Source organism: Heliconius melpomene, chromosome 6, assembly GCF_056956725.1.
Source record: "Heliconius melpomene rosina isolate 202511_hmr_F chromosome 6, ASM5695672v1, whole genome shotgun sequence".
Lineage (NCBI taxonomy): Eukaryota > Metazoa > Arthropoda > Insecta > Lepidoptera > Nymphalidae > Heliconius > Heliconius melpomene.
In genome coordinates this window covers 4,628,245-4,653,039 of record NC_140394.1, presented here as the reverse complement: position 1 = coordinate 4,653,039, position 24,795 = coordinate 4,628,245, and the positions used below count along the sequence as shown (strand labels likewise).

The 24,795-nt window shown below is 30.1% G+C and overlaps 1 protein-coding gene across 4 annotated transcripts in view; it reads left to right on the top strand.

Moving 5' to 3' along the window:
- LOC146538158 (uncharacterized) overlaps positions 1-24,795 on the top strand; it is a 131,403-nt gene that overhangs the window by 54,468 nt on the left and 52,140 nt on the right. For 3 of the 4 annotated variants that reach the window (XM_085187494.1, XM_085187497.1, XM_085187496.1), the window contains 2 exons: positions 16,864-16,917; positions 23,325-23,354. In XM_085187494.1, the coding sequence (XP_085043620.1) occupies positions 16,864-16,917; positions 23,325-23,354 (84 nt within the window). The remainder of the gene's footprint in view (positions 1-16,863; positions 16,918-23,324; positions 23,355-24,795) is intronic. The other variant, XM_085187495.1, reaches the window with a different exon arrangement.

Here is a 24,795-nt window from a genome sequence, read left to right as displayed (position 1 = left end):
ACAGAAAGCGAGGAGCGGAGTGTCTTAACACTAGATTCCCTCTGCCTACCTTACTGAGTGCGGTATACCTACAGCGTGAAGATGATTTATTTTTTTTATTCCTTTGTCAAATCTATACTAATATAATAAAGCGGAAGAGTTTGTTTGTTTGTTTGAACGCTAAGATCTCTGGATCTACTGGTCCGATTTACTTTGTTTTTGTTTTGTATGAAAGCTGCATTCTTGAGAAGTGTTATAGGCTATATAACATTACATTACACATATATACTAATATATTTTAAAATACTTTCTAATTTGACATGCATGCTGCCATGTTAATAACAACAGTCGCGTCGCTACGCAACCGTTACCGCGACCGATTTTGATATTCATCCTTATGAAAATAACTATAATAGTCACTTTTACCATTTTATCTAGATTGAAATTATAGTTTGCCTACGGGCGGCACAGTATGACCGACGCGAAAATATTCTTATAGCTCAAGCAGGCGTAGCCGCGTCCGGGTCCACTAGTATTTTATATATATCGTATTTATAGACTTTATATAAGCCTTCAATAGGAAGTACAAATAAATTGTAAACCACACAAACGCGATATTATGGTAAACACGTTGCATTATCTGAGGCATTAGCCAGGTATCTCTGCACTAATGATATCTGATCATAATAACAATAGTAGCGGCAGTCATGGAACACGTGACTACCTGTATTCTTAATTTATAGCTTGAAAATTACTTAAAATAAAAAGTAATTTTCATAGAATAGAAATAAATGAGGCTGTGCTTGTGTATGTACTGGGGGTAAGAATTATTATTTATTAATATTTTCAAATTATTCGCTCTGGTGCCAAGATAAACCGCGTAGTTGCGGTCTGTCATTCGACTCGTTCTCGTCATTCATCTGATGAAAATGGGAAACAGGGTCTCTTAACACTAGGTTCCCTCTGCCTACCCTAATTTATGCGGGGTATATTGTGAAGCAGAAAAAAAAGGAAACTGAACACAGACTTTAAAATGTCTATGACTTATCTTATAGGTACTTTCTTTGGGACCGTTATATATATGAGTATATATATAAGAATATATGTATTTCTATGCTTAGTGTGGAATAATATTAAAAAAAAAAAGTTTAAAAAATCCTATTATATATACGGTCATCGATTATTTAGTCAAAATAATAAGAAATGTTAAATATAAACAACTACATAACGTTTTTTGGTATAATAAATAGCCAATTTGCCAAAAAGCACACGAAGAACAAAGGTCACGTTATTGAGATTGACCGTCACGTGGTAAAGGAACAAGACATAAGAGATTGCTTTTCAGTTACTTCTATATATTTTTAACTTTTTAAAGAAGATGCATTTTTTATTGAATGAGGAAAACTTGTAACGATAAAGTATTATTGTTGCATATTTACATGTTTTACTGGGTACAGTAAACGTTCAGAAATGTTTTATTCATATCATATTAATAAGCTTTCATTTTAAATTTAATAATAAATAAGCTTCACACTGTATCACGCATCTAGCAGGGTTGGCGAAGAGAGCCTATTGCCGAATTCTGGATTGGCGTAACTCAACGCCGTGAATATTATTGTGTTAAGGTTATTTGAAAACCATTTTATTAATAATTGTATCAGTTCTTGACGTATTACTAAAAACAGAATTAGACGTTCTTCGTCGTAAATACAAAGATATGCCGCGTTAGATAGCAAAGTTATTGCTAATGTTTATTTATAAATATATATTGCACGAGATATACAAGTATCACGGCGTCCATAATATTGCATAAAATATATATTTTGTAATAAATATTATGCTCTTTTTAAATCAGAACAAGGAAAAGACTAAAATAAGTAGAGTTTTATCAGTGGTTTGTTATTTAGTAAAAATACGAGATATATTTAGAGTAAAAGTAGTCCTATTTGCTAGTGTAAACAATTAATGGCAAGAGCAATAGAGCTTAAAGAGTAAATACTCTATGGTATGCAAAATACTTGCGGCAAATATGCATAAAAGCGGCTTTGAGATTTCAGCAAACATAAGTAGGAAAACTGTAAATGGATCTTATTCGTAGTAGTCTCTTTAAATCTTTACTGACGTAATTAGCAATTTTTTGTTGTAGAAGTTACGTAAACTAAAAAAATGTGATTTTATGGTCATGTACCCATTTTATACATTTGTATTAAGTTTTTATTAGTGTACCCTTTTTTTCATTTTTCTGTTATATCGTTAATTAAATATATATAATATAATATTTATACAATTTAAACATGTAAACTGTAAAATTAGATAACGTTACTTTTTTGTCTTAGGTTTTTGTTATAGTAGGTTATAATTTTCGCAATATTTTTGTACATAAGCGTCTACGAGGTAGATTCTATGTATAACGCTAAATCCACTTCAGCTTATTGCTTGAAGACGATTTGAAAGCGTTCGTGAAATGCCACCATTTTCATACGATTTGGACCGCTCTGTAATATATCGTTTGTTACGAATAATCTAATGGAACGGTATAGTGAACTTTGTTATTTAATATAAAGAAAATAAAAAATATGGTAAATTATTCTCTATTAGTATTTTTTGTTAAAGTATGTATATATGGTATAGGATAAATGTAAATAGTTATTAATATTTTCTCATAACTTTAATTTTTTTCAGTTTAGACCTATTAGGCATGAGAAATTCCCTTAGCACTTTCCGCAAAATTATATTGTATGAATAGAAGTAGACTCTAAAGTAACTTTTCGGTGACGAAACTAAGGAAACATCCTTATTGTTTACGTGTTCCCACGAATGGAATTTGAAGCCACAATCATTGTACTCACCCAAGCATGTTCAGGCGTCACTGTGACGTCAATTCTACTAATCGCCTATTTTACATTAATTAATTATTACGATTCGAATTAGCTAAATAACATCCTATTGTACCCTTATTTTTTAGAGAAAGGGACCTGGGAACCTACCATTAAGGACACTCCATCGTGATTAAGACAGTTCAGCTTCCCATTTTTCGTTAAATTATGAAGGGTTTGTGAGTAGACCCGCAGAACTCAACGTCACGCTTTGCCTCGTTACCAGAATGAGGAAATGAAAATGTTAGATATTTAATTTCGTCGAGTGCAAATCGAACCCACAACCAGTAGTGGTTAGTCGCACGCTTGTACCACTGCGTCACTTCAAGCTTTCCTTTATATATTACCGCATACTTATAATGCTAAAAGAGTAAAGTATTGTGAACATATAATTAGCTGGTATTTCCTGATAAGAAAGTGGATTATATACGCAATATAAAATAGCTTGGAAATTCTGCACAACCTAGAATGTTGTCGCTGCGTAAATATTTGAAGTAAAAGCTCACCAAGCTCAAGGATCATCGTGAGTGTATAGAAGTATGTACGTTGCAACGGTTTTCATAGTTTTTTTTTTCGATTTAGTAATGATTTAATGTCCGTAATTTAGATTTTCTAACAATTTTCATAATTATAAATGAAAAATGGGGGGAAAAAATATAAATGAAAATTGTGGTGCAGGGGCACAAGTGTGTGCTCCTTTCATCGACCTGGTAACTAGATAAATCACGGCGTTGAATTCCGCCACTCAACACGCAATGTTTTCAGAATTCGGCAAAAAGTGGGGAACTGAAATGTCCTAATGTTCCCAATTTCCTTCTCTTGTAGATGAAAAAAACTTTGAATATATATATGTATAATGTATTTATATATAATAAATTACATTACAATTGCATATAAGATCTCAAGTGCCTGTACTGGAATCCGTCAGGTAACTTAAAGAGAATGAAGATAGCATAGATAGTGAGATTAAACAAATAGGATAGGATTAGTTCTAAGTGGTATGACGGTTGCGGCCGTTTAACTCTTGAACGATTTTTCCGTGAAACATAAATTATGTTAAAATAACTATATATTGACATAATTATATTTTAATGAATATTAAGTCAGTTAAAGCTATTAAGTTAAAAAATATATTTAAAAAAATTAAAATTTACAATACAATTTTCCCTTTTTTTTACTTTTGTTAGACAAGGTTTTTGGATTCGGCGCCTGCCTTAAATATTATCAAACGAGTAAGTATTTTTTTACATATTTTGAAGTGTTGCATACTGAGTGAAAGAACAGTCTTTTAAACATAAAAAAGTTACGTAACGGAAATCGAACCCTCACTTCCTAGATAATATCCATGCGTCCTGAACTATATGTTTTTATCAAGCTACGTCGAAGTGATTCTAACCATTTATTTACCTACGTTATAAGTTAAAAAAATCTGAAAATCCCTGAAAAATCCGGATATTAAAAAAATATAAAACTCGTATAGGTATAAAATATTTCACTTTATGGCAAACAATTTGTATTTAAAACCGCGTAGGCCTGAAACTTCATTAGCAGTTTTTTTATATAGCCGTTACTTGTAGTTCAATCTTGTGTGATTTTTTGCCTCGGTAAAAAAATAACCTCCAAATGTTAATTAATTTAAGTTAAACCTTTGTAAAATTCCATAAAGAGGTACCAATCATAGCTGTATATATATTTTTCTAAAATAAAAATATAATAGTTTAGTAATATGTAAAATAACTTGCAAAGATCATGTTGAAATTGCTTAATCGGCGTGACTTGCTATAAATTATGTATATAATTTTCCTAAACCTTATATAAATATGTAGGTACTGTGTGATTTTTTTTTTCAGCGTCACGCTGTATCCCGCATGTAGCAAGGTAGGCAAAGCGAGCCTAGCAACACTTCGCACCCCCCCCCCCCACTTTCCGCCGAATTCTGGTCGCATTGCATGCTTCACTTTGCCTTGAAACCAGAGTGAAGAAATGAAAATATTGAATATTCCATTTCCTCGAGTGAGAATCGAACTCTCAACCTGTCTAAATAGTAAAAAGACCATAAAGCTGCTTATAGTGAAGCAGAATGTAAGAAACAGAGCCATATTATTTTCTATTGACATTTCCCCTCCGTCTGGAGGGAACAACCCCTCAATTATTCAACCCTGCTTTGACTGCGGTAAAAATCTATTCTCTTTCTTTAAGAACAACATATTTTTACAAGATGGCTCAGAATTTCGGGTACCAAAGTAAATTATTGTATCTAAACAGAAAACATTATAATTTGTATAACTTATTAATATATTTCAAAATCTTTATTGGGAGCAAATAAATAGAAATAATATGAATTTAAAATATAAACTTCAAAAGTATTATACTAAAGTATTTTTTTTAATTAAACATTGTTTTATTAAAATAATGAACTCTCTAAGAAATGGAATTTGGACCCCGCGACCTTTGATCAACCTTGGTTAGCCGGGCTCATCTCTATTTTGCCACAGCTCTAGTCATTATGACATGCTAATTTAGAATTTTATTGTTTTCGCAATATCCTTAATATTCATTGAAGTTTAATTTATTGAAAATTTATTTGTAAAACCTATACTATTGTAACTCTTCATACAAAATACAAAGCAATTGTTGAATCTAGTTATTGTTTTCTTATCAATCTCTCATGTGTATCTTTATTTTCTTATCAGCACGCACAAGCAATCAGAGCGTCTTCCACAAGGTCAGAGAAATAAAATTGTGGAATTTTCAACATAAATAAAAATGATATTTTATTATATTAAATTAACAAAAAATACTTTAAGTAATATGTCGTTACAAAAAGAAAAATAGCATCAATTTTGTGATGAAACACGAGGCCTTGATAATATAATCACATAACGGCCTCTTTAGTCACTGTCAAGTTATACATGGTTAAATAAATAAATCAAACTAATCAGGCAGGCAGAGTTCTTGTTCCTTTTAGATTTTGTTATAGCATGGTTTTATATACAAAATCCAAAAATAACAATATCAGACTTCATCACATGTAAAGAATTAGATGGTTAATTACTTGCAAACAGCAGGGAAGGCAGAAGCCTGCCTGGCCTGGCCTCTGATGATCTTTGATGGTGGAAGAATATCATTTTCCTATAACTGATTTACGAGAGATATTTCCAAGGTTTGTGAACAGTTAAGGCAAACTGTTACAATTAGTTTAACCGTCGATGATCTGTATCATAAATAAACGTAACTAGAAGGAAAAAGGAAAGAGTATCTAATAAAACCAGTATTATACCGATAAATTCTTTATCTTTTTTCTTTTGTGTAAGTAATGAACCGATGTCAGCCAGATCTCAAAATCGGAATCTAACCAAACTCTTATCAAACTACCCTTCCTAATAAAAATTTTAGATGAGATTTTTTCGTCTATTTGTCGCATACTTAATGCAAATTTAAGACTTAAAATGTGATTTTCTCATGGATAATATTGGTATGTAACGAATATATAGAATCATCAAAATCGATCCACCCAGTTAAAATTTGTGATGTAACAAACAAAAAAATACAGTCGAATCGATAACCTCCTCCTTTTACGGAAGTCGGTTAAAAAATAGCTTCGAGTTATGGTCAATCGAATGAACACTATAATATAGGGTACGTAGTACAATTTTATAATAATAAAGTACAAAGATTGTGAAGTCACGACCCGTAAATATGGTATTACGTGTACGTGTACGTGTACGTGTACGTGTACGTAGGTACAGTTGCAGCATCAATCATTTAATGACTTGCACTTAACACGTGGATTGTGTAATCAATCTGTCGAAGGATCATTTTTTCAAAATAAAGTTTAAAAAAACCTTTTCTCTTGAGGATTTAAAGCTATTATTTCTTCTCTACTTTTGTGTATATTTTATTTTATTATTAAGATGGTTCTTTCATTTGGTCTAAAACATTAAATATAAGTATATTCTGTGGAATTGCATAGTTAAATGAAATACTGTTTTCCTTTATTTAGGAGTAGGCAGGCCTAGTGCTAAAACACTTCCTTCTTTACTTTCCACCGAATACGTGAGCACTAAATATTTATCATAATGTAAAGCAATTTTTTTGTCGGCAAATAATCTACCAAAAAAAAACTTGTTTTTAATATTATACGTTAAATACAAGTAAATTAGCATTGATGTACTTATTACTATTATACTTTAAAATATATGAAATATATACACCTATTATAGACAAAAATCTTTACTTTTTCAAATAATGTTTTACTATGTCGTTATAAAATGTTAATTTGTCTTAGTACACCAGTCCTTTAATATTCTACGACATGATGAAGTCACATGGTTAAGCAATACCACACCGCAGTCAGAACTTGGGAAAGCTGTGGTGCAACTGTCAATTAGATAGAATTTAGATTTATAGTCAAGATTATTTAAGAAATATTCAGGAAAGATATGAAGAAAGGTGTTCTTACAAAACTGTATTTGCAAAATCGTAACAATTACCTATAAAAGATAACTTATATCATACTAGTGGACCCGAACGCGGCTACGCCCGCTTGAACTATACGAATATTTATTAAATATATTTATGAAATTATTTTCAGTTTTCAATAGAGAGATGCGTTTAGCAAGCTCATTTTGGCGCTGGCTCATTTGACGTTTTCTAACAACAAACTTTGCAAATCGTTGCTTAGCAACGGTCGCATAGCGACGGTTGTTATTAACATGGCGGAATAAATTGCATGTCAAATTAATAAGTATTTTAATATATTGGTATATATCGATAATATTACAAATATGAGAAAAAAAAGTATCATATGTTCATCCCGAGACCCTCAAGTATCTCTATATGAGTATTTTATCACAACTAAATTAGCAGTTTGGCCCTGATTGCGTAAAAGATAGACAGACAGAGTTACTTTCCAATTTAAAATATATATATGGATGGATAAACTATTTAATCATACAAAACAAAAGAAATATGAAAACAACAAAACAATGTTATATTAACTAGAATATACTACAGCATGCTATTTAAAGAATAGTATTCCAACATAATTGTCCTAAATTACTGCTCTCTCGTCATGCAATAAAATTAATGCGTCATATAATTACGCTATCTCTGACTTCGCTAACCTGACAACGCTAGTTAAATGAATAATTGCCCTCGATGATACAAAGAATTCTTCTATTATATCTATTAATTAATGTGAAACGTAATTAATAGGAATGATTAGGTACGAAAGCTAGGTTCCCCGTGTCATATTGAAAATAATATGAGGTTCAGAGTTTATCGTAGTTCTAAGCTAATAAATAGTTATATTTTTTTAGTAAATTAATATTTACCTATACAATTTCTTTATTACCAAAATATTATTATAATATTTACATATATTTTGGAGGAAGTAGATATAATTAATGTGTAATTGGGATCTGTCGTGGTGCATCGGCAGTGTGTGGTGTGGTGGGCAGTGGTCGTCTGTAAACGATACGGCATTGCGTGTTGATTGGCGGAACTAAACGCCGCCCTTTGCCTCGACACCAGACCGAAGAAATGGAAATATAAATACAAATAAATACGTAAAAAAACATTAATAAATAATAATTTATTACCAGTAGTTCACTTTTAACGCTCCGCCACGACGATTTCTAACTAGGTTTTATAGTAACGATAATGATTAATGACAGATATTATAATAAGCAAATCAACAGTTCATTTTTCTTTAAGAATAATTTTCCTGTCCCCCATTTCTCCGTTGTGTATTGGTCTTGTGTTGTCAAGATATTGTTGTTAAATGTAACTATTTTCCTTTAACTAACCTTGCATTTTATTCATAATATTTTTAAATATGTAAAATCAAATTTATATAATTTCTGCTTCAAGAGAAATATTTTTAAGATTTTCTATAACTTAATTAGTATGCCAATTTGCATTTTAATAGTTATTCATTGGGAATTTTAAATTTGAAATAATATTAGCTTTACATGTAAATGTAATGCCTAATGGTAAATGCTAAATATAATGTGAATAATAACTGAGACCGACTAACAAGGCACAGGCGTAACTAAGTGACTTAAAAAGTTGGGTTATTGATTGTAGGGGCACTAAAAGAAGATTTCTTGAAATTCTTTCGGAAACGGAAAAAATAGGATTATACATTTTACATTGTAAAGACTACACTGACAAAATCGCGGGTGACGATAAGTACTAATATAAAGCTTAGGGATTGTAAATTCTACATTCTACTGAAAATACATACTATATGTATATAATTATATACACAAAAGGCCGTAAATATTTTGATCCCATCATACGCTATTCTCAGTGTATTTCTAAATTTGATATATTGTTGACCTTCGTAATAATTCTATTATAAAAATTAACATGAAATAACTCTTAAAAATGTTAATAACAATAAATTTCTAACGGCTGCAAAATTACTTTACTAAAGGAACTTGAATATTTCATACTATTTTAATAATTCGTCTAACAAAATAATATTATAAAAATTAGTATACAGATTATTATTATATATTAATACATACCAAATATAAAACAGCACTGACCTCACAGGGAGTTGTTATTGCCGGTGACACTTCTCTATTTGGCAACATGGTCTATGTGTGACACTGTACGAATACAAATTATCATATTTGACCTTTCCATTGTTCGTGTTTCACGCTTCCGATTTATCTTTTCCCCAATTCCTTCCTTGTTGGACTGTAGGTAGTATTTTATATGTAAAATAATAATATATATATATATATATAAGACAACTTATACATGGTTATTTGACTCTTATTGCTTATTTAAATGTATATTTCGCTGGTGTCTAGGGAACGCGCGGCGTTCAGTTCCGCTACTCAACACGCAATGCCTCCAGAATTCGGTGGAAAATGGGGAAATGCTGTATACAGGATACAATTTGAAGTTGAAAAAAAAAACTCTATTAACTATGGATATATATGTTGATACATAATTTCAAACGAAGAATAAAATAAAATAAAAAAAAACAAAGAAAAAAAAACAAATACCTTACTTAGAATGAGGATCGAACCCATTACTTGCAGCTAATTAGTTAATGCACACATAAGTACACAATATGGCAGGCTCTAGTACAATTATAATAAAACTTAATTCAATTCATAGAAAATGATTTGAAAATTTATATAATTTTAGAAGTAAAAATGACAGAGAGACAGAGAGAGAGAATGAACTCAACATAAGTATTAAAAGGCAAGTAAGCAAGTATTAAAATAACATAGTTATATCAATCAGCGTTGCGTGACGATAAAACAGCTTCGAAGCCTCGCCGGCTATCATGTAGGTATAGTGGTAAACAATGACCACATGGAAATGTAGGCGGCTTGTAACGCCAAGTTCAAGGTTACAACGCTGATGATATCTGTTGGTTCACTGGTTTATTTAAATTGTTTATAGTAGGTTCTTCTTCCCTCATTTTATATCAGCTTCACGCTGTATCCCGCACACAGCAGGGTAGAGGGAACATAGTGTTAGGAGGGAACATAGTGTTCCCCATTTGCCCATTTGAATGTCTATTAACGTATTTTTATCTATTGTCTATGTCTATTTTAATCAAAACAATTAAGATAAGATAAGGACTATGAATTATATATGGAATTGTTTCAGTTATAAGTTTTTAAAGATACGCTACAATGTATAAAAATAGTTCAGTTTTTTTTTATTTTCAGAATGTAGAAAAGTTACTTTTAAGAATTTTGGTTTTAGTTTACGTTTCATATTTTCTTGCATTATTATATACAAACAATCACGTTAAAATCTACAATAACTTTAATCCTGTTAATTTAACTTTTTTGAGTTTTTATTTGGATATATCAGCTTCATTAAGTCGATTAATTGTTAGTAATTATTTAATGCAATTTATATAATTATTTACAATCATAATAAATTATGTGTTAAATAAACAATAATTTAAATTTTAAATTTTAGTTTTAATGTTATCATAAGTTTTAAACGTGCGATTAATTGTGTCGTTTATCTATTTCAAACTCGAATTGAATATATCTTATGAATAAGTAGACTTGCCTCTAATGTAACCGGTTGAAAATATAGTTTATATTGTACTATAATTAAAAAGTGACATATACTAGTATAAAATTAAATTAAAAATTAATTTTATACTATTAAAATAATATTTAGCAATAATAAGATTATATGCTGATTTTTTTATCATTTCCTAAGACAGCGTGGCAGTAAGTTCCGCCATTTAATGTCTTGAATTCAGTCGGAAAAGGGAGAAGAGAAAGTCTTGATCTCTCCCCTCCTATGTGAAAAAAGGGTGAGCTAAATGCATAATTATAAATTCGCTACTTCCTGTACGCATCTACGTGCTCTACAAAGAATATATAATATAATATTATTTGTAATATAATAAAAATATTTAAGATATACTAAGAAATAATGTTATATTTTTGAAAAAAATGATTCATAATTCTAAATAATAGTTTATTACAATACTAGCGGACGCGCGCAGCTTCGCTTGCGTATTTAGGGGTGAATTCTAATAACCCATGAAACATGTGTTCAATGAAATATTTTTAAGAGTCTAAATTTCAAATTTTATTAAAATCGGTGGCGATTTAAGAATTTTTCCATACAAACTTTCAACCCCTTATTTGCACCCTTAGGAGGAGAATTCTAGAAAACCATGAAAGACGTGTTCAATTAAATATTTGTAAGAATCTAAATTTCAAATTTTATAATGATTTGCATCGTTTTAAAGATTTTTTCATACAAACTTTCAACCCCTTATTTGCACCCTTAGAGGAAGAATTCTAGAAAACCATGAAACATGTGTTCAATTAAATACTTTTAAGAGACTGAATTTAAAATTTTATAAAAATTGGTGCCGTTTTAAAAAAAAATCTATACAAACTTTCAACCCCTTATTTGCACTCTTAGGGGAAGAATTCTAGAAAACCATGAAACACGTGTTCAATTAAATACTTTTAAAAATCTTATTTTCAAATTTTATAAAAATCGATGCCGATTTAAATTTTTTTCCATACAAACTTTTAACCCCTACTTCACCCCTTTAGGGTTAAAATTTTTCAAAATCCCTTCTTAGTGGATGTCCAGATTACAAAAGTAAACATATGTCCAAATTTCACGTTTCTATCATTAGCGGTTACGGCTGTGCGTGCGTCTTACCTCAGTCAGTGAGGACAAGTCCTTTTATATATATAGATAATACTACCATTAACAAAGTGTTCTCCAATCTTTGTTTAGTCGTTCGGCCTTTACTCTCAATGATCCTTGTAATGGTGACTGTGATGTTTTTCATAAAAAACATTCATTCCGGAGTATTTTCTGATCTGTAGATACATTGAGTGAATGAAGTTATTTAGTAATTTTGTTTTTATTTACATTTGGAATTGTAAAATTGTAACTGTTAGTTCACTTATTTTGGCTATAAGTGAGATTTTTTTTTTATTTTTAATAGATTTCTGTAAACCGAGGAGGCTCTCAATTCTCATTTTTTTTATGTTTGTTATCTCAGAACTTTCGAGTGGACCGATTTTGATGATTCTTTTTTTTAAAAGTTGGTACTTAACGTATGGTCCTATTTTAATTGTTTTGTCCAGTTCTAACAATGCCATCCATGAGAAAGTCATATAAATTTTAAATTTGCATAGTTTACTGTATGGAGTAATTTTTTTTAGATGTGTTTGAGATACGTCGTAGCAGCACAGCGTCACACATAATGACAATTGACGTCAAATACAATGTTGTTTATGAAATTACAAGAACTTCAACTTTTTGTTCATTATATTTATATCTAAAATTACTTATCTATATGCCAATTAACTATCTACTGCAAAAAGATGAGTGCACTTCACTATTACGTACAATGTAAAAGAAGACGCAATTGTAAAAGATAAAAAAAGAAGCCACTATTATTGCCGTAATCTTATCCATGCATTATTGTAAATGATACAGACATACATACACGAGTATATAAGCTATATATCATCGTCGTGGTATCTGTGGCTAACCGCTGGGATGTCTTAGATGCAATTATAATAAATACTTACGGGGCCGCCGCCCACTAATTTTAGTTCTTATAAAATATATTTATATTCTCATTATATAATAGTCCATAATCAAACTTATTATGGGTTGTTTTTTTTTTGTAATATTAGAGTAAAGTTTATTTAAATTGCTTATATACAGTCAGATTAAATATGTTGAGCAGTTTTCTCCTCGAATTCTGTAGAAAAAAGGAGAATGTAGTGAGTTGAAGCTTCTCTCTTCATTTTCAAGTTCACTCTCCTTAACCTACTATGCAAGAAAAGAGTGATGATAAAAATAAAAATACAGTTAGGCTATTTTTAAATTGATACAGGTCGTTGTGGCGCAGGCACACAAGCAGCACACTGTACTTAACTATAATTGAATAACTTTTGTAATCATTCTTAACAGAATTCTAAATACTTAAGAATTTTAGTTTACTTCTCATGTAGTTACATACTATTATACGAATATATAATACAGAAATATTTAATTCTTGTAATACTATATTGACAGGAAAATAATTTAATTTAGAAGCATATTATATAAGTTCTTAATATTTTTAAATTTTATGGTATACTTGCATTATTGTATCGTATCATTATTATTCATCATATGGTTCTATTATGTAATAAGACATATATTTTATATAATATTGTAGTATTTAATTAAAATATGTTTGTCATAATAACATCTACTCAACACGCAATGACTCGAAAATGAGGTCCATTCCGTTCCTCGTGTGAGGAACGGAGTGTCTTAACTCTACGTTACCTCTACCTACCCGCCAGGATACAGCGTAAAATTAAAAGAAATGCCTACTTTCGTAAGAACATGACTTAACTTAACTTTTTTTTAGCAAATCTGTCTATATTTTTATTTTTTTAATACTTAATATAAATATAATTAATCATTTCATCGATCAATGAATGGTATTAGAACCCGCAACAAGCGTGTGTAGTCAAAGTACGGTAGAATATTTTTCTCTTTTGAATACAATAAAAACTATAAATGCACTAATTATTTTTTCCTGTCCACGTGTGAACATCTTTGTTCATATTATTAATGATGATCTTCCTGCGAAGTCACAAATCGTCGCTTGTGACGCACTTAACTTGAGCGCTTTTTAATGTCATACGTAAATTATTTAAGAAAAATATAAAAAACCGGAAAAGTGCGAGCCGGGCAGCCCACAGAAGGTTCCGTAAAAAATTGGAGGTCTCCAGTTTTCTCTGCAATTCAAGATTGGCTTAACTAGAGCCCTTTCATCTGATACCTCACTTAAACTAGCGGTTTGAATACCAATATTTTGCCCCCCTTTTAAGGCATTTTTTTATGATTTACCCACAAATGTATAGTTTTCATATTTTTCTGAACTAGTACTACTTGTAGATGCTAACTTTTATACTTTCTCAGGTATATGGGTTGAATTTTAACTTGATACCTTTAAGTATTCCTGACCTAAAGCCTCTTGACAGACAGACAGACAGACGGACGGACAATAAAGTGATCTTATAAGAGTTTTTTTTTCCTTAAAAGGTACGGAACCCAGAAAATCAACATTATATTCATTTTTATAATATGTAAAATAGAAAAAACGAATATATTATACAAACGGTTTATAAAATCTCGTTGAAATTCAAGAAGCTATGTTTGCATTAGGAAACTGGTTGGTTTCCATAGTTTTGTAATACTTTATTTACATATCTATGTTGGTATCTTGTTGCTATGTCTTTTGAGTCACTTTTGAAGTTACAAAGATTGAAATATTTAACTATTTATACAGTTATTTGTGAGGACGCGTGTATTTTTTAGCTTCATTCTGTATCCCACATATAACAACGTAAAACACCCATGTTTACGGTGCAGCTGAGCCTAATATGACTTTCCGAATTTTTTTCTTTGTGTGATGAATCGCAGAACTTAACGCCGCGCTTTGCCTCGACACTAGAAAGAAGAAATATAAATAATAATTTTTTCATTTCCTCGAATGTGAATCGAACTCAAAACCTGTCGCTTTTACACTTTACAGTCGCACGCTTGTGCCCCAGCGCAGCGCCACGAGTGGCCTCATTATTATTTATTGTATGCTTTTTTATATATTATATATGCACAATGTCTTACCATTCTATAAAAAATAGTGTTAAGACACTCAGTTCCCCACTTTCCGCCGAATTTTTCGACGCATTGCGTCTTGAGTAGCGGAACTGAACGCCGGGCTTTTGCACCAAGAATAATATATTGTCATAAAATATTTTTCTATATGAGAACATGTTAGTGGTCTTCCAAGACGTTGGTTAGATCTACTTCAACAGTCATGTCACCAGTCATGCTCACTTTACTCCGGCCTTCGCAAACTGCAGTTATGACGTCACTATTATATAACAAATAAACAGATATCTCCATAATTGAATTTACATTTTCTAATAAATTATAATATTGTTAATTCCTAATCAACATCTTCTGTTAATTTGCGAAACTCATGGTTTTTAGTAGGAAAACATAATTTTCTGAACAAATTTTCATTTACATGATAAAACATCAAAAGCGAAGATTTCATGGCGTGCCAATCAAAAGATCGATAAAATAATATTCTCGTCACGTTCGTAATAAATAATACATATATGTATGTATATGTGTATACACATAATAATAATAAGATAGGTATTTATTAGAAAATTTTCCTCATACAATAAAAACCAATGCTCTCAAATATTGCGGTTTTAATGTTCTCAAGTGTAATTAGCGAAAACGTGTGATTTAGCTTTAAGGAAATGAAAAATAGCAAAGTACTATTGATATTTTTATAACTGTTTATTTTATAGAATAACACTATATATTAATTGAGCGCGCTTGGATTGTTACCAGAGCGAAGAAATGAAAAAAAAATAACGAAAATTATGAAAAAAATCTCAAAATTAAAAAAAAACGATTCCAGAATTATAACTATAAGTGGCCGTATGTTTTGTGGCCATATGGTGAATTAAAAGTATAGCAAAAAAATGTTTAAGCTATGTCGATTCTCTTAAATATAGAATTAATAAGAAATTAAAACAAAATTAAATAATTACGACGCCTTATTGCGACTTCATTTCAACTTCAACTTTACTGAGCAAATGTGTGTTTAATTACAATAAAACACACATTTGCGCAGGTGCATTGTATTTTTCACTAGGTTCTCTCAGAATGATACTAGGCATTAAATATTAGGTAAATATTTTTGTTAAAACTGTTTACGGAATAACCACTCCCCTATTACCTTGTTTGTGTACGTCGCAAAGGGAAAATACCTACAAAAGAAAAAATAAGGGCCTTTTCTTTCGTTCTTTTTTAACGAAACTCTTGAAGAGACGTCGAGAGCGATTTTAACACGCTCCCTAGCTTTCGAGATTGTAAATTGTAGTAGCACTAGCAAACGATTCCTAAAACAAGATCTGCTATTTGTTTTTGTGTAACTATATATTTGTTTTTATTAAATCCAGCTAACCTGTAGTTACGTTACGTTATAAAAAAAAATCAGCTTCACGCTGTATCCCGCACCCAGATTAGAGGGCTTTTGCCTAGATGCCGGGCTTTTAACTAGGTGCCAGAACGAATAAATTACAATATTAATAAATATTTCATTGTCTCGAGTGAGGATCGAACTCACAACCGTCGCGTTACAGTCACAACCTTGTGCCCCTGTGCCATGACGGCCTCAAACGTTATGAATTCATGCTTATCTAAGTTTGACAACTACTCGTGACAAGCAAAACTTTTATACGTTTTCAAAGCCATTTCTTTAGTATATCTATAACTTTGTTTTCCATACAACGTGACATTGGCGAAATGAATTGTGCTCAACTGGCACGCTCGAAACGCCATATATCGAGAAATCAATCAATCTATCTATAACTGATTCTATTTAAATAATTCTATTTAAAATTGTTAACAAGTTTGTAATTTTTGTATTTGTTTGTTGCAGCAATGTCGGCCGACAGGTCGACGACAGATATCCATGGCTTACTTAACGATACTGGTAAGTTCTAATGGAAGTTATATGAAATCCAATATATTTTATTACTCTGTTTTATTACGATGTCGTTAATGTAGCAAGATATATTCTGTAAATAAACTTAGATACTTAAATATAACTTGTATCATCTAGACTAAAACTGATATATATATATACAGCGCCATCTATGAACTGACTTGAGAAACAACAAATTGTCATTGAATTTGTGCTAGATGGCGCTTTATCGTAAGTAGCGCCATCTCTTAAGCGATGTCAAAAGTTGTAATCTTAATTAAATGTTAAATTGTTTTTAAAGTCTCCGATAGATGACGCTCCTATCTCAGTCTAAGGTTATTTTATAGCGCTTTTATACTTCATAGTTTTAAATTTTAACGTTAGTTAAGGGTTATAATATTTTATTGTTCTTTAATTTATAAATTTAATACAAAAAATTATAAGTCTTCGTATTATGTTATTTAAATATAATATAAAAATAAATATATAAAAAATAGCAATTTAAAGTTCAATTTAAACATTTGTTACTTTATTACGATCTTATGACAAAACTAAATACTCATAACGTTGAATATACAAAGTACTAATATAATACCATTGGACGTTAAGGAAATAATTACCTTATTTTACTAGGTTAAGGTAAAATATAATAAAATTTACTTTGTAGTTACAACTACCTGCTTATCTCTTGAAATAGTATAGAATTTGTTGAATAAAACTACATTCTTTATATTGGCGGTTACACAATACTTGTCGTAATACCACTTCAATGTAAGTCTAACAACCCATATAACTGTAACTGTTGTTACAATTTTGCTTAAAGAATATAATAATTATTTTAATATTAGCCTTGTCAAAATAGGCCGTAGTGGCGCAGGCGCCCAAGCGACTGTAATGCGACGGTTATGGGTTCCCATTTCCGCTCGGAGAAATGAATTACTATTTATTAGTATTTTTCATTTTCATAAATCTCGTATTTTTAGTTCCACCACTCAACACGCAATGCCACTAAAATTCGGCGGAAAATGGAGAAAGGAGTGTATTAACACTAGATTCGACGACCTTGCTGTGTGTGGGATACAGCGTGAAGCTAAAAAAAGGTCTATAAGTAAATAAATACATGGTTTGTAAATTCATATAAAATTGTAGTTTGTTAGGTTTAAACTATTATATGAGTAATTTATAACAAAGGTAATTACTAAAAAAAGTTTAGTTTTTTTCTTAATTTTTTATTTGTGCTATATTTTTGAAACTTTCTCGTAGTCACTGTAGTACACTTACACAGTTTCTTTTTTATAGAAGCTACTTATAGATTATATCATAATATAACTTTCACTCATACGCTTCAGTGATCAATATGAAAAAATATAAAAAATAAATGTCTAGTCAACTTTAAATAAAATATTTTTAATATTATCGTTGTTAAAATACAAGAGTGTTACTTCTTCCACCTTCTTCCTATACATCAAATAAACCCGTATACACTAACATACTAAATACGGCGGACAGGGGACTGTAACGCGACAGTTCGATCCCCACTCGAGAAAGTGAAATATTTATTTACGTTAATATTATTTCCATATATTCCAGGCAAAGCACGGCGTTGAGTTCTGCCACTCAACACGCCATGTCTCGAGAATTCAGCAGAAAGTGAGGAACGGAGTGTCTTAACACAAAGTTCCCTCTGCCTACCCTTCTATGTCAGGGATTGATTGATTGATTGAATCAATCAATCAATCCTTCCTTCATTTTCTAGAGTGGGGATCAAACTCATAACCAGTCGCGTTTACAATCACACACTGCGCCACAACTGGCCTCAACCTACTTACCTATATACTATACTCGTATAAAATATATAAAAATCCAATATAAGCGATAAATACATACGAATAAAAGTTTTCATGGCAGAATATAGAAACACGTGTAGACAATATTATGGAAACAATACTCAATTTCCTTCTATTATTGTTACGAAAGCGGTTCCGCCAGTATAGTAATCTATTTACAATGGGATTGACCCGAGACCTTCGATTATTATTTAGTTTCCAATATTATGTTATTGAATGGAATAATCTTAGCTTTTATTAGTCTTTTATTAGTGGAAATTACAATCTTGCTAAACACAACAAATAAATTATAAGTTAATTAGAACTCAGACGTTTATTTGTTCGGGAAAAACATAATCCGGTTCTTATTCTTGGATTGATTTTCTAGTAGAATCATAAAAATATTAAATAATAATTTTATAGAGTTTTTTTTAGTTTTTTTTATTTATTAAATAAATTGATTGTTTTTATCCAATTCTTTTATATCGCAATTTTTTTATTAATATTACTTTGCTTTTTTAAATTAATTTTTCAGTAATCAATGATAACGTTTAGTATTTTTCATGCATATAAAAGTTACCTTCACATATCCTTAGCGTTATTTTGCTCTGTTAAATATAGAGCACTTGTTGGCGACGAATATTCTGTTTTTGCATAGGCATGGTGAGCCTTGAAATATATCACTCTGATCTCCACTTTTAGATTGTTTAGATACTCCGCCTGTTAGATATACCAAGGAAAATCCAAACCTTAGCTATCATGTTAATGTCTGATGTCGCAACAGATTGTGAGTTCGATTCCCATTCGAGGATATAAAATATTTAATATTTTCTTTTCTACGCTCTGGTGTCGAGGTAAAAGCTTGACGTTGAGTTCCACCACTCAACACGCAATACCTTCAGAATTCGGGAGTGGAATATCTTAACACTAGGTTTCCTCTGCTTACCCTGCTACAAGTGGAAAACTGTATACATATATGTTTGTATATTATCTGAACCGATTTTAAAAATTAAAAAAAAATGTTAAAAATATTGTTAAATTTTTAATCTCATTCCATTTGAATAACTTAAGAAAATTGCATTTTTCGATACAATAACCATTAACACGTCTAAATATTTTAGTCCGTTTACGTAAGCCATTAAAAACTTTCCAATCTATTAAATGATTAACCATACAGGAAATGTTTAGTACTTTCCTGTTTTTCTAGATATTAATTATCAGACATCAGTTTCACCCGCCGCTCGCCGGAGAATTATAACTGTTTCTATCGATTATTTAGCAATTTGTAGAAATCTTTATTGAATTTATAATTACAATCTTGTCAAGATATCAAAAAGAATGAAATTACAGTCGTTTACTTAAAAATAATGTCTATTAAAATGAGTAGAGAATAGAGAAATTAATTTCTTTGCACTAGAAATATGAAGCTAAAAGAAGTAAATATATAAAAAACAAAATATTTAGCAAAAGTACCAAAGTGGGGAGTCACGAAGTAATCTACAATCTGTTATAGGTGGCCTGGTTTTTCTCAAGTGTAAATAGATTTTTTCCATACGAACCGCTCGATTCGCAAAGGTTACGATACTTGCAATACGGTTACGGGTATTTAATTTGGCTTTTACATTCTACTTTCTATACCATTTCCAGGTTAACTGACTAACTTAACTGACATGTCAAGTATATTTGGTTTGTTAGTTAAGGTAATGTGATTAAGGGGTGCTAAAAACAGTAAATATTTATTATTGTTTTACTTCAACTATAGTTAAATGCCTTAGTTTGTACTATGGATTGTGAAATAATTTCTTATCTGGGAGATAAAATTTAATTGATTTTATGTTTTGACCTGATTAGGTAAATCGTAACCTCAGGTTCCTTATAGTTACTTATTGCCTATTTAACTCAACCATTATTTCTTAAATAGATCATAGGAAGGAATATTTATTTTTACAATATGAAATAATATCTCATTTACGATTCACTTACATATTACATAAGCTATAAATATATACAAATTGTACTAGCTTATACATTAATCAATCTATTATTATTTTTATTACTTTATTAATAATATTCCACTAGATATTGAAATAATTAATTATAATAACAAGTAGTTTTATTAAGGAGAAACGAGTACTTTTAGTACGACGACGGTCCGCTGGGGGCACGATAACAGATATTCTCTATATCTGTATAATTTACTGGACCCTTGGCATTTAAACAAATAAATGTGATAAGAAATGGAAACTTCCTTCCTAGTATTATCTTTATAATATAGCATAGTTAATGAAATTCATTAATATATTGCGTTATACTGTTTAATTAGGGGTTAAAATATCTTATGATATCTTGTTATTGTTTTATTTAAATATTTTATTATGACTGTGGTTATTTATAGTCATGTTTTCTATATGTAAATTTATATAATCGAGTAAACAGAAATAACCTGATTTTATAAATAATATTCAAACTTGACTTCTCCTCAATTTTCCAACTTAATTATAATTGGTGTTTCTTCATCTTCTCATTCTTCCCACGTTTAGCAAATCCAGGAGATAAAACAAAACTATACATTATATAATATTTTATAAGGTTTTTTTCTTTTCGTCCCGTTAGAGGCATTACGAGACATAAATACACTATCACCGTGACACGTGTTTTGGTTTAGTACCTACTTATACAAAGCCAGGGATTACGGGTTCGATCCCCACTGATTATAAATATTTGTTGAATAAGCATGAGTATTGTTTCTTTATCTTCATATCAATGATTGATATTTATGAATGTTATCAAACTTATATAATGTATGTTTATTTACTATCTTATTATCTATAGAGTAGGCAGAAGGAACCTACTTACCCCCTACTTACCTATTTGATTCGAGACATTGCTTGTTGAGTGGCGGAACTTAACTCCGCGTTTAGTCTAGCAGAGCAGGGAACTTTTAAAAAAATGATAATTAAATCAAACTCACAACCACCAACCAAAAATAAATTTACCCTTCCAAAGGCGTGCTATACGAAACTGCCACCACTGCCAACATTTCCTACACTGTAGACTAAACATGTCATTATATCGTACATTTCGTTATCGGACCGTTTTCGGGTACAAATAATGTTTCTGATGTAATGGCGTGATGTTGATGGGACATACATACATACATACATACATACATACATACGCACTCGTATCTTTGTTTTGGTTGGTGCGTGCGTCACTCCTGGCCTCTCTTGATGACCGTTGTATTATTGTATTATAAATATAGTTATTGTTGCACATTCACGGTGTTTTATTGTGAGGATAATTATATGAGGCCGATTGTGCCGCAGGGGCATAAGCGTGTGCGTGAGTTCGATTCCCACTTTCTACTTTCTGCCGAATTTTAGAAGCATTGTCTTTTGAGTTGTGGAACTCAACGCCGCGGTTTGCTTTGACATCAGAGCGAAGAAATGTAAATAAGAAATATTCAAACGCGTAAAGAGGAAAAAAAACTATATCGTAGATTTCTATACTTCTATATTATGTTGTAAATACAAAATGTACCCTACACCTGCATGCAATTTACGTGAGGAATTTTCGTAATTTAAATACAAATATAACGGCACATGTACTCGTATTATATATTATATTTATAAAAATATATGTAAATATTTTTTAATTTCATAGTTGTTTAAACTGTATGTATTACGTAAGTACCTACCTACATAATAAATATTAAAATAATAAATTTAATTGAAAAAAATATTTATACCATACTCTTGTTAATATAGTAAGTTGTATTTTTAAAATATTAATTAAAATAATTAAGAATTTCCAGAAAAAATCAAAACTTATAAGAAAAACGAAGGTTTAAGGACAATGTCACTTTCCGTGTAAATCTTCGTTTCCTGCCGTCGTTGGTATTTCCTCAAACGTTTTATTATATATAGTATATCTATATCCGGTGCCCGGAAATGGGGGTATATGAACATAGTAATGTCAGGTTAAGTTTACTTATCTAAGTATAGTAAGGCTATATTATTAAATATTGTAATAAACTAGGTGGCTTGCCTCATTCATGTATTGGAATTACACATTCCTTCTAGTTTTATAAATAATTCTTACTTTATTAGCATAAGTTCAATAACATAACGTTAGTCGATTACTGATAAATAGAATATTAAATAGAAATAGGTATTACTAATATATTTTATTCATATTAACAAAAAAATAACGATATCTCTTAGTCAGCATGTAACAGGTATATGGAATCTTTCTACTCAGAGATAAGAGTGATTTTCCACTTCGTTTCAAGATTTTCAAGCAATTTTTTTATCTTATTAACATAATAATTCTAGTAATATTTAATTTAGCAATACGAATTATGTTTTATATTTAATTTTCTTTTCATCATGACATTTTTAAATAATTTTGGTTGTCGGTAATTTAATGTAACATATTAATTATTAAATTTTATTTTATATAAATATTGGTTTTGGCATTATTTCTTTTTGTCATAAAAATGTTTTTTATAATAAATATCGTAATCCACGCTGTTTAATTACGCACGCATCCATTGGCATTGTTTTCACGCATATTTTTTTTTTATTACAGAATCGGATCTCACCGGCTTATTACATGTTGGTAAGTGCATCATTTCACTTTCACTTTCATTGTATATTAAACTTTTTTTATATTTTTTTACTGGTGACTGGTATAAACTTTTTTTTAAATATGTACGTATAAAGTTATCATTTTCTTTTTTAGTCTGTGAAAAATTGTTATTTACATGGATCCAAAAGGTACTAGCATCCAGGGTAAAAATGAAATTAAAAATACAAAGGTAGGTGCTAGGTATACATAAAATTTACTCATTAGATAGAGATTTCTTTTTGAACGCAATCTTTTTTTAAGTTTATGGCAATTACTTTACAATAAAAAGATAAGATCTCGATGTGTTTCTAAAAATCATACATATAAATATAATTAGTTATCATTAGATAAAAAATTCATCAGACTATTATAAAGAGCGATTGTTTATTTTTCCACTTCTTCTTAATTGAATGCTATAAAAATATCTGATAAAACTACATATATTAAAAGTTAAATAATAAAACCAGTGTCTATATGCTTTTTAAGGCCTTGTCAGCCTGAGGATTTTTTTTAATTAATATTAATATTAGTAAGTAAGTTGACTCTTCATTCTTCTAAAATCAAATGAAATTGAGAGAATGAATAATTTGGATATAAAATAACAATAAATATAAGCGGGCGAAGCCGAGTAAGGGTTGCTAATTAAAATAAAATAAATATAAAGTAATCGAAGAAAATAAACATTCTATAGTATTAATAAACGCATTTAATAATAGATATCTGAAAAACAAACAAAATTGACATTATATAATTGAATTTTTTATAGAAATCTACAAAAAACCGTTGTTATTAGCTAAATTAGCTTTTATACAATCAACGGCATTGAACATAAATAGTACACAAAAGAATCTTCCGCTGTCAGCTTTTGCGAATATTATTTCTTTTGTGATGTAATTTCCTGGTTCTATGGTATTTTTAATGTATACAATTCGATAATATTTAATTATGAATTTATTTCGAAGAGGAAATATATTATAGTGACATATTGAAATGTGTTGAAAATACTAATTATAATTACTTTAGATTTTCAAGTTATTTATTGATATTTTTTGAACTCGAGACAAAGTATACATTTTACAATAAGTAGAGTCGATGGAAGAAAAATTATACACAATTTTATTGAAATACAAATAACATAGCCTATATAAATATTCAGTAGTGCTATTAATAACGTTAATAAACAAGAAAACGGTACCAGTTAGATTTTCTGTTTTACAGTTTTCTCACGCTACGTACTTAAAAGTTTTATTTCGTATTCACGTATTAGTAGCAGGGTGTTGAAATAGTAATAGACAGTGTTAAAAACGCAATGCTTTTTGTAACAAAAAACCAATATAAAAAATGTACGGTAAATTTGTCCAAAAAAGAATTAATATTGGTGGCCATTCGTGGCGCAGAGGCAGAGGTTTGTGACTGTTAACGTCACTGGTTG